Source organism: Nesoenas mayeri (genome assembly GCF_963082525.1).
Source record: "Nesoenas mayeri genome assembly, chromosome: 1".
NCBI classification, from domain to species: Eukaryota; Metazoa; Chordata; class Aves; order Columbiformes; family Columbidae; genus Nesoenas; species Nesoenas mayeri.
In genome coordinates, this window is record NC_137541.1 from 161,584,774 (window position 1) to 161,596,778 (window position 12,005).

Here is a 12,005-nt window from a genome sequence, read left to right on the forward strand (position 1 = left end):
TGCCTAAAATAGTCTTTTTGTCTTTGTGTCCCAGTCAAGGACTTTGAATGACCATTACCTCAGTGAAACCGTGTGTTATGGCATAGCTAAGATTTGTACCCACACTGGTTCTTTTATTCAGTGAACAGTAACTGTTCAATTCCAGCACATCTAGGACGGGAATGACTGATGAAGCAACAGAAGCATCTGTACAAATGAGCAATACCATGATCACTGTTGCCATTGCACTTTTTCCGAATCCCACCTGCTCATGTGAATTGATATCACTGAATTGATGTTACTGATCTTATTCTGATTTAGGAAAAGATTGTGGCCTCCCCTGAGTAGACTTGCTAGTGATGAGAAGCAAGATGGAAAAAATTCTACAGAATTTGCACAGTTCCAGACACAACAGATAGTGACATTTGCTCTTCTTGAGTTAGAGAGGTTAAATGAATTTTCACATGTGTGCCAGCTTTAAGTAGCTTTGGTCACAGAAGAAGTCATGAGAAACAGGGTTTTTTTTTAAAAAAAAAAAAGAAAAAAGCAACTATGGTGAAGTGGGTGAAGGAGCAGAAAGAGGAGAAAAGTTGTTTGAGACTTGAGAATGCAGTATAATATCAGATAAGCAACAGAGACTACCTTATATAAAGAGATCAAAACATAAACCCTTTTCAGAGTTCTTTTCCCTCTACAGCATAGACTGAACAAGAAAATAATAATCTACAGATTAAGTAGAAACAGAAGTAGAAACAGAAGTAGAAATAAAACATTTTGGGGACTTTTATCCCTCAGACAGAATGAATATCACGTGAGATAATAATCAAACAAGTGACAGACAAGGCTTGCCTGTATATAAGTTAGGCACAAAGATACCCTTGATATTTCTACATATATGAGCCCCGAACTAGGAGATCTCTAAAGAAACACCCACGTTGCATGTTAAAATGAGAAAAGAAAGATGAAGCAGTGGTAGAGTGCTTTTCAGAAAATTAGTGGTCTTGCTAAAAGTCTTATGAGAATTTTGACAGATGGTATTAAGTACCTCAGAGGAGTGATATCAAGATTAGCCTTTCCCCGCAGAGCTATTTGAAAAGAGATTCAAATCAATATATAGGTGATAAGTATTTGTTGTTATTACCTCTTGCATTCTGTAGGGGGTTTTGGGGAGGTAATTCATTGTGACGCATGAAAGAGTCCTGTGGGAACTCCTGGGTTAGAGTAGAATAAAACTAGCAAATGAAGTGTCAAGACTTTATACTACTGTTTATTTTATGAATTTAAAGTGCACAATCCTTTCTTGTACCATTTCTTCAAATAACAGCACCAATTTGCTATATTTTAAAGAGACTTAGGAAGAGCAAAGCATACAGAATAATTGTAGGGCTTTGAAACACAGAATGTAATGTAAGGATTGACTGTTTTGTATGAAAACCAGAATTTTTCAAAATACAACGTTTTGAACACTAGTGTAGTGCTAAGGATATAATTTCCGAGTCATAAATATCAAATTTCTTCATCGGCCTTCCAAAGCCTAAACCCTGTCATCACACATTTGTCAGTCTCCAACACTGAGTGAAAAAATTCTTACATCTGTAGCACTGAGTGTAGAAATAAGTCATCTTTGACTTCAGAGGCTATGTGCTCACATAAAATAGCTAGAGGCTTGTCTTGGGAGAAATATATCTCCTCCCTTCCTCTCTGTTCCTTGCGGGTCTGAGGATTATACACGTGTTGAGAAGACAACTACATGGTGTCAAATAAAAAGCAGATGTGTCTTTACACTTTATTTTAAACAAAGCAATGTACTTAAAAGGGCTACTAGTGCATCATGCTTTATCAGATTATTAAGATTATGCATTGTTTTGTAGTCAGGATCATTTTCTTGGTGAAAATGTTTGGAACAACTAAGAAAAAGGAGGCCAAGCTTTGGCTAGGACATCCAGATTCTATTATAGAATAGAATAGTTATAACTCCCTTTATTTCCTGGCCAATTATGAGAGAATACAAAACTGGCCAGAAGAAAAAGACTGTAAAGTGTGTTTGGTGAGGAAAAAATGATACTATTTGTATGTTTTTGGTTTTGTGTGTTTTGTTTTATTCTTTTTTGGTTTGGTTTGGTTTGGTTTTTTTGTGTGTTGTTTTTGTTGGTGGTGAGTTTTTTGTTTGCTTTGTTTTGTGCTTTTTGTTTGTTTGTTGGTGGGTTGGGTTGGTTTTCAGTTTTTTTGTTTGATTTTTTTTTAGTTTCTTTTATTTGTGTTTGGTTTTGGTTTTGATTTTTGTTGGTTGGTTGGGTTTTTTTTTTCTCTTTTTTATAACAGTCTATTTAGGACTAAAAATATGAGTTTCTACACAACAAATCCAGTCTGATTGGTTTTCCGTGACACATATGATAAATACATTCCATATATAAATACAGAAGAGTACTCAGACATTTCTGATTCTTTGTATACAAGTAAAAAGAAACGAGAATGGACAAAAAATCACTAGAACTAACAAGCTGACATTGAGGATCAAACATACTGTATTCAACCTCTAGGTTTAGTTAATGTTCAGTCATGCTTTTCAAAGATCAGTAAGCAATATTGCAAGAGTAAATCTAGGTTTTCAGTTTAGAAACAGGGAGTTCAGGATCTAACCTAGCTTGAAATTGATACCAGTCACCTGAAGCTAAGAAAAGTTCACTAGATTAAATAATGATAATGGTCATATTTTATTTTTTAATCCTAGTTTCACATGTAAAATCATAAATCTTGATAAGATAATTTTGTTTGCTTACTAAAATGTACTTATTATACCTTTTTTCCCTTTCAATTTCACTTTTAATTCCCAAAGTCCTACTCAGATATCACAATTATTCAAAAGAAGAATTGCTCAAGATTTTGTTTCATTTATCTTAAATATATATTGAAGTGATTTCTGAAGAAAAATATTTTCCTGATATATATTGTAACAAAATTCTTACTAATTGGAACAGTTTAATGGTTTTATTAAATGGAAAGTCCATGTCAGAAAGCATGTGTGATACCCTGGAACAAAGTAATGTTGTCAAAGACTCCTTCTGGTAGGCATTAAAGACACCTTGTAAGGTGCATTTCAAACACTAAATGCATGTCAGCATAAATCCAGAAAATCACCACAGCTTATCAAAGTTACGAGTAACTCAAGATATATGCACAAGTCATAATACTGAACAGCATGAACTCCTATTTTTGTTAAGTAATGTCTTAGAAAAGGTTCAAATGAAACAGCATTACATGCAAGCTTCAGTATGCCTAATACATAGTTTATAATTCTAGAAATTTATAATAGTGTAGTATAAAGAGAATATGAAGGGTAATTATACTTTTGACATTTTGAAAAGATTACACTAAATATATCAATATGAAGAAAATTCTAATGCAGTTGAAGAGGGTGAAAGAAAATGTACTATTCTTGTGATTCTTTTGTCATTTAATATTTGCTTAATAGCACTAGTCATATTCTAAGACTATTTTACAGTCTTTTCATACCATAGAGTGTCATCATCAAATAGATATAATATATCCAATATTCCAAAGTACATCTGTTCTTAAATATTTGATCTCTAACTTATTTTTTTCAAAGTTAAATCTTCAAAGGCACTCTCAGAATTCAGTGTCCAAGCCATTTTGCAGGTCTCTTAAAATCCCATCTAGAGAAGTATAGCAGGACTTGAAAATTAATAGACTAGGTTTCAGTGCAACAGCATCTTAGGCTGAATCCAAACTGACCTGCAAAGTCAGTCAGGATGCTCAGACTCTCATTTCTCCACTTGTTTAAATCAGAATTGGGCAAGTATACTGTAGAGCTACATTTCTAAATTGTCTTTTCACTGTCAGGTCAAGAAGAACCTGAAGTTCTCACCTAAGCTTGGAAGTCTGAAGTACACTTAAATTCAGTAAATATAGGTAAATTCAGGGATTGACATCAACCTTGATTTCTTATCTATTAGTATTACAGAAAATGCAGAAAATATATTTTTTTAAAAAAAGGAAAAAAAATGCAATAAAAAAATGCAAAAAAAAAAAAATTGTAAAATCGAGAAATGCAATATTCATGATACCAGGCATCTAATCCCATAATTTCTGCTTAAATTTCTACACTGGGAATGGAAGCAAGACATGCAGTATAACTTCCTGATGCAGAGAAGTAGTTAACCTACTTGTGCTCCAGTCCAATTGCTCAAGCTCACAGTTCCATACAACTGAAATGCACAAATTATTTTTTTGAAGAAAATTGTTACAAATGTGGTTCAGAAAATAAACAAACAAACAAGCAAACAAAGGTCTCTGTCCGTACCCCCCCTAAAAAAAAAAAAAAAAAAAGTGAGAAAAGCAGGAAAAAGTGTAAGAAGTAATAATGGCATTGGCATTGATTGGGCTACAGATCATTGGTTCCAATATTTCTCTGTGAAATTCAGCTACCACAACCAAACCTTATATTCTCCCATAGTTTCATGAACAATTAGAACAATTTCCCTATGTAACTGCCAAACCTTTTATGTTTAAGTAGTAACTCACAGGGACAGGTCATTATAACAACTTTTATTTGATTAAATACCATCTTGAGGTCAGTCTACATTATGCCAAATATGTATGAACATGTCATGATGAAACTGATACTCATGTTCATTACATGCTCATAGAAATCATATAATTGCAGTCCTATTCCTGCAAATCTTGGAAACATTATACGGACAACATTTCCACACCTTTGCCAAGACAATTCAGTGACATTTCTTAGTGGAAAATATGCCAATTCAATGTTTAAACGAATGAAGAAAACAGAATCATGGACTTACAGTCTGTAATTTTCAGGACTCTCTTAACTTCTTCATTTCCTGATCCACAGCCATCTTCATCATCACAATCTCCACTGATTTGTTCATCCACACCTCCACCACTGCCTGTTTGTCGGAGATCCCATTTATCATATTTAGGAAATGATTTACCCCGTAACAGCTGAAGACAAGATACGATATGCGAGTTAGTAGTACATATGGAAAACTTCAGTCAGTACCCAAAATTTCATACATGTCTTGCTAGTAATTACCTGATTTAAAAAGAAAACTCCAGGATCTGCAGAATGAGAATTATGTTTGGATTTTTTTGGGTTTGGTTTGGTTTGGTTTGCTTGAGCTATTTTTGTGTGGTTTTTTTTAATTGTTGTTGTTTTGGTTTGCTTTGGGATTTTTGTTTGTTAGTTGCTGGTTGGGAGTTTTCTATTTGTTTGTTTTCAAAAAATTAATCCAAAACACACAAGCTACTACAGTTGGAGCAAGTGCAAGCCTGGAGAGAACTATTTCCCAATTCACATCCAAGCATTGTTCAGTGAGCACTAATAAGAGAGGCTTCCTTTTTATTTATCACTATGGATATGGCCAATAATGCCATCATGGTCTACAAGACAGTAGGCAGAGATTTCAAAGTTTAACTCATTTCTCCACTCTGTTGAGCAGAGCTGAGCAGTCACCTGAATGAAATTTATTTATTTCATTTAGCAAATATACAAATACTGTCATCCAGCTTTTTATATGTTAGATACATAGAAACTTCATACTCTCTAAAGAAACAGATTCTTACAAGTGTTAAGAATTCTTATAACTTTATCCAGTCCAGAATATTACCTGGTGGAGGCTTGTGCATTGCACCTGCTTCAATGTAGCAAGATTTCTTTAAACTAGACAAAGCTTTGCTAGCTCAAATTCTCTAATTTAATAATCAGATGCTTTTTTTTTCTTCTAAAAGTAGCTACTAATTGGTCTGAAACAGACTCAATTTTTTTATACCTTCAAAAATGTTGTTGCTTTGTGGTTTAAGCAAGTTGCTGGGTTCATGTTTCCAGATAATATACTCAGTTTATTAATGGAGTACGGAGCCACTTTCCAGACTACTTGATTTGTTAAATGCTATACAGTACACAGCAAAAATATTTTAATTACTACTACAAAGTCATCACTCAGAAAAATCTCAGTAGCCTAATAAAAGCCACTTGCAACAAGCCCTGTGTAAGAATAGGAGAATGCCATTCACCACTGTATCAGCAGGACCAATAAATGAAGCACTTCTGATTCAAAAGATTTATGAGTAATATGCTACCTGAAAGACAAAATATCTAGATAAAAGAAAAAAGTTCCTTTGTATAGCTGCCTTACTGTCTGCTCATTGTGTAGTCCATGCCATACTTCTGCCAACATAGTATTGATGGAAAGAAAACACAGCCAGTTTAATGAAATACGCCCAGTTAAACAGGACACTTTTTTTTTCGCCAAGTTCAAATCGTGACACAGCTCCATAGCCAGCTGTATGATAGGGCATTCTTTATCCCTGAGCTCTGTGGTATAAATGTGGGAATGAACCTCCAGCAAGACAGTTTTTCTAACAAGACCTGCTGATGAATTTTCCATAGTATAGAGTGTGTATATATATATTTACAAACATTTTTTCAGCCTGAGAACAATCATCCCCCTCTACACTCTGTATCTCTGTATCAGTCTTAAAAACGTATTGGGTCCATAAGGTCTCTATATTTTGCTGCTTCTCTAAATTTCAGCCCAGAGCAGTTACGGTCTCTTCGTTGTTTTTCCTCCTGCTTATGTCTAGAGATCTGAGAACCCAGACATTCTCACTATATTGGGCTCTAGAAGGGCTCTAGAAGGTAGGGGGGGTCCAAGAGAGCTGGCTAATATTCAAGTGTCACTTCCTCCAAGCTCAAGAGGGACGCATCTCTATGAGGAAGAAATCAAGTAAAGGGAGTAAGAGGCCAGCATGGATGAATAAGGAACTCCAGTCAAAATTCAGGTGGAAGAAAGATGTTTACGTAATGTGGAAAGGGAGACAGACCAACTGGGAGGAATACAAGGAGGCCATAGAGTATGCAGGAATGCGGTGACAAAGGCCAAGCTACACTTGGAAGCAAATCTGGCCACGGTTGTCAATGGCAACAAGAAGGGCTTCTTCAAGTACATCAGCAGCAAAAGGAATATTAGGGAATGAAAAGAGTGCCCTGGTGACAGATAATACAGAAAAAGCAGAGTTGCTGAATGCTTTTTTCACTTCCATCTTTACTGCTAAGACCAGCACTCAGGTATCCCAGACCCTAGAGACAGGAAAGTCTGGCATAAGGAAGACTTTCCCTTGGTTGAGAAAGATCAAGTTAAAGACTGTTTAAACAAGCTGGACATCCACAAATCCATGGGCCCTGATGCGATGCACTCATGAGTGCTGAGAGAGTTGGCAGATGTTAGTGCAAAGCCACTTTTCATCATCTTTGAAAGGTCTTGAAGAACAGGAGAGGTGTCTGAGGACTGAAGGAAAGTCAATGTCATTCCAGTCTTCAAAAGGGGTAAGAAGGATGACTCAGGAAACTACAGGCCGGTCAGCCTCACCTGCTTCCCTGGAAAGGTGGTGGAACAGCTCATTCTGGACATCATCTCCAAGCATGTGGAAGAAAACAAGGTTATCAGGAGTAGTCAGCATGGGTTTACCAAAGGGAAATCATGTTTGACCAGCCGGATAGCCCTCTGTGATGGTATGACTGGATGCGTAGATGACGGAAGAGCAGTGAATGTTGTCTACCTTGACTTCAGCAAGGCTATAGACACTGTCCCTCACAACATCCTCATAGGCAAGCTCAGGAAGTGCAGGTGGGATAAATGAATGGTGAGATGGATCGAGAACTGGCTGGATGGCAGAGCTCAGAGGGTTGTGATCAATGGTGCAAAGTCTGATTGGAGGCCTGTTCTTAGTCAGCTTCCGCAGGGGTCAGTACTACGTCCAGTTCTGTTCAACCTGTTCATCAATGACCTGGATGAAGAGACTGAGTGCACCCTCAGCAAGTTTGCCAACTGGGAGGAAGGGCTGATTCACCAGAAGGCTGTGCTGCCGTTCAGTGAGACCTGGACAGGCTAGAGGACTGGGCAGAGGGGAACCTGATGAAATTCAAAAAGGGCAAGTCCTGCACCTGGGGACGAATAAACCCAGGCACCACTACAGGTTAGGGGCAGACCTTCTGGAAAGCAACACTGCAGAGAAGGACTTGGGAGTTCAGATTGAGGACAGGTTGACCATGAGTCAACAATGTGCCCTTGTGGACAAGGCCAATGGTATCCTGGGGTGCATTAGGAAAAGTGTGACCAGTAGGTCAATGAAGATTGTCCTCCCCCTCTACTCTGCTCTGGTGAGGCTGCATCTGGAGTACTGCATCCAGTTCTGGGCTCCCCAGTTTAAGAAGGATACGGAATTACTGGAGGGAGTCCAGCGGTGGGCTACAAAGATGAGTAGGGGCCTAAAGCACCTTTCTTATGAAGAGACACTGCAAGAGCTGGTGGATGTCAAAAGGATGGGACCAAACTCCTTTCAGTAGTACCCAATGACAGGATAAGGGGCAACGGGCACAGACTGAAGCACAGGAGGTTCCATCTGCATATGGGGAAAAACTTATTTACTTAGAGGGTGACAGAGCACTGGAACAGGCTGCCCAGAGAGGTTGTGGAGTCTCCTTCTCTAGAGACATTCAAGACCCACTTGGACACATTCCTGTACAATTTACTCTAGGTGTACCTGCTTTAGCAGGTGGGTTCGACTAGATGTTCTTCAGAGGTCCATTCCAACCCTAACCATTCTGTGATTCTGTAATTGCTTCATATGTAGGTTCAAGGTTGAAAAAGTGTTCAATTTTTTCCAAACTTTTCACTGTACTTGAAAGAGTAGAGAATTAGGAATGAACTAGTTTCCTTGTAATTTGGATTTTGTTATTCTCTTCAGGCTCCTTAATTGTACAAGGAGAACTATTGTGTCCATATTAGTTCATAAATCTCAGTGCTGGTTATCTACTACTCATGCCTTAGATCTAATATAAATTCATTATTAAATTAATACATTCCATATACTTCACCAAAGCTAACTTGATTTACATTAGAAATACAGATAAAGGGTATTTAAAATTATAATTCTGTTGTGCTGCAATTTTTTATAAAACTATTATTTAAGAGGAAAAAAACCCACACTTCTGACTAGACAATTTTGTTGTATACACTTTTTGAGTCTTCCAGCAGAATAAGAAGGATTACTAGGTGTATAACATGTGCCCCAAAAAGCAAGTACAATAAATGTTCTTCTCTTTGTATCACAGGTTAAAATAATCTCTCTTTCTTTTAGGTGTCCAAAAAGACTTTCTAATCTATCAAATTTCTGTATTTAAAGAAAAGAAAAAAAATCTTAATTGTGCATCGTCTTTCAGTTTCAATGAAAATGGCAGCAAACAGTATTGGCAATAATGTTGGTTTGACTGAGATTGCAGTAGGCATGCCAATATGCCAGGCTAGATTTGCTGGATCTTTCCCTTAATTTCAGTGAAAATTTGTTGAGCTAAAATTTCTATATGAAAAACATGCCCTCTGATGGTGGATTTTATTTTCACAGAAAGTTTGTGTTTTCTTACAGGTACTGTGGTACATGTGAACAGCTGAATGATTCATGTGTAAGGAAGGTTCTTTGGAGTCTCCAACTTCACACCTTGACTATGTAGCTTTGGGAAGCTGGGCCTCCAGCTCAGATCTTTCACTGCCCAATTGCTTAAAAGCCCTTTGGGATTTTCACTGATGTCTTAGTGGAACACTGTCAAAAGTAGCAATTTTGAAAAGGGTTATAATACCAAAAAGAACCATTAATATATTTTGTGCAATTTCACCTTTTAAAACAAAAATATACGTTTGCATGACAGAAATTACATTGTTTTATTAAAGTACTTACAGGCTTGTGTAAATATATGACTTGGTACTATGTAGCATTTCAGTAAGAAAAAAAAAACTGCTTACAGCAGCTAAAGAGGCATCTATAAGGGTGTTTGAAGCTTCCTGACAAATCTCAGGGTGTAAGCATAATTAGGGAAATTATCACTAAGAATGTATGGTTGACCTACAGTCTTACAGGGTCTGGTAATTTTTGAAGATTACTTACAGTTTTTATCAATGACCTGGAAAGCAGTATTAAACACAAAACATTAATGATAAACCTTTCACTGCTACGAGAACTGGAGAACTACTAAATAACAAAGAGAAGGGACAAACTGTCTAAGAAAATACCTCAACTGGTAAGCCAGGCAACTGAATGAATTTTTAAACACATAGTATAATAAAACACAGACAAATGCAAATTCACAAGCTTAAATATTGTATTACATGCATAGTAGAAGACAAAATATACTGTTCTGTAAAATAATTGTGGGTGTCCTGGATAGCCAGCAGACCATGAATTATCAAGAATAGTGTTCTAGCCAAAGATTTTAATGGGATATCTTTGAGGACAGAAATAGGAATACTAAGTCATATTAGTGATGTTATATTACTCCTAAATCCAGTTCTTGTTTCTTCAGTTCAGAAAGGACGGCACAGAAATGAGTTCTATTACAGTCGTTAAAAAGGAAAGAAATACTTTCATTTTTAACCAAGGAGCTCATTCTTTACGACACTAAAAAAAAATAAATAAATAAATTTAAAAATAAGAGGGTTTATAATAATAAATAGATAGATAGATAGATAGATAGATAGATAGATAGATAGATAGATAGATAAATAGATAATCTGGATCAAATATGTTTTGGTCTTAAAGCAGGAATAAATTCAGAGGTTCAAGGACAGGGTATACAGGAGGTTAGGCAAAATAGCCAAAATGGTTCCTTCTAGCTCTCAAAAATCTATGAATTCATATAAGTAAATTTGTTTTAGATGAGAAGATTTTTTTACATTCCTATGCTTGGAGGAAGTTACAAGCAATTTCATCTGTCATGAATGCTGAACACTGAAAGGCATGGGAACTTATGTTTACACTATTGAAACTGATGTGATATTGGTTCTCTTTCAACAAAAATCTAGCATCCTATTATCTTACACATCATATACCTTCTGGGGAAACATTGATTTTATATGAATTTTATTTTATCCTTTTTCAATAAAAATATCTTCATGGTACTATGTTGCAGTCACTGTGAAACCAAGCTCAGTCATTATATTTCCTCTCTTTCGTTTAAGTGCGTATCACAAGTACTTGTGGAGGGAATCCCAAAGGAGCCCAGCTGTGAATCCAATTTACCTAATCAAATCAAACCTAGAAGAATTATTTCTAGATGTATGACTATTTTGAACTCTTCCAAATGAGAGGAATAAACTATGCTAAAGTTTATTCCTTTGCTTAGCATTACATATCTGAATACTTAAAAATACAGCATTTTTCTTTAGTGATCTCATTTAAAAGCTACTCATGTCTCTACAGGCCAGCATGTCCTGCAGGTTTGTGTTTCCAATAATGCAAAAGATCCTTAACAAAAAATGTGTATTCCTATTCCAAATTAGAAGTCCAGCTTATACTGGAGACTACTGCTATTTAGATAAATAGTATTACAACTCTGTTAGTCCCTCAAGATAGTGCCCTGTAGTTTGGTTTTTTGTTTGTTTGTTTGTTTGTTTGTTTTGTTTGTTTGTTTGTTTGTTGTTTTGGTTTTTTGTTTGTTTTTTTGTTGGTTTTTTTGTTTTGTTTTGTTTTGGGTTTTTTTTTAAATTAAAATATGTAGTTTTGTGTGAAGTGCAAGAGCCCTTTTTAACTTTTTGCTTTTTCAGTAAGGTTTTCAAAGAGAATATGAGATTTCTAACCAGCTATAGCCTTTACATCCCTGAGACAATGCAAAGAGTACGTGAAATGCACACACTACTGTGCCCAACCCATTGCTTTCTGCCCAAAATCCACGGCTAAAAATCTGAGTTTCAAGCCTGCAAACTCATTCCACTCCATAAAATCACCAGCCAAACAGCAATCTGAAATTCTGATGGAAGTAATACAACATTTCTTTCCAGTCTCAGGCAACTGATCTGAACACAGAAAGAAGCAGACATTCATTCTGCTCACCGAGCACAAGCAAGAATCAGGAAGGTGGCTAGGAGCCAGCACTGCACCACACAGCTCCAACACCCTTTGTGCTTCCTTGATATACATTTACTACCCCAGGATCA

General features: G+C 36.3%; 1 protein-coding gene across 1 annotated transcript in view; it reads right to left on the reverse strand.

Annotated features, from left to right (window-relative positions):
- GPC5 (glypican 5) overlaps positions 1 to 12,005 on the reverse strand; it is a gene marked incomplete at both ends in the record, with an annotated part of 657,041 nt that overhangs the window by 297,870 nt on the left and 347,166 nt on the right. The window contains one exon of the mRNA XM_080347059.1: positions 4,803 to 4,962. Within this exon, the coding sequence (XP_080203185.1) occupies positions 4,803 to 4,962 (160 nt within the window). The remainder of the gene's footprint in view (positions 1 to 4,802; positions 4,963 to 12,005) is intronic.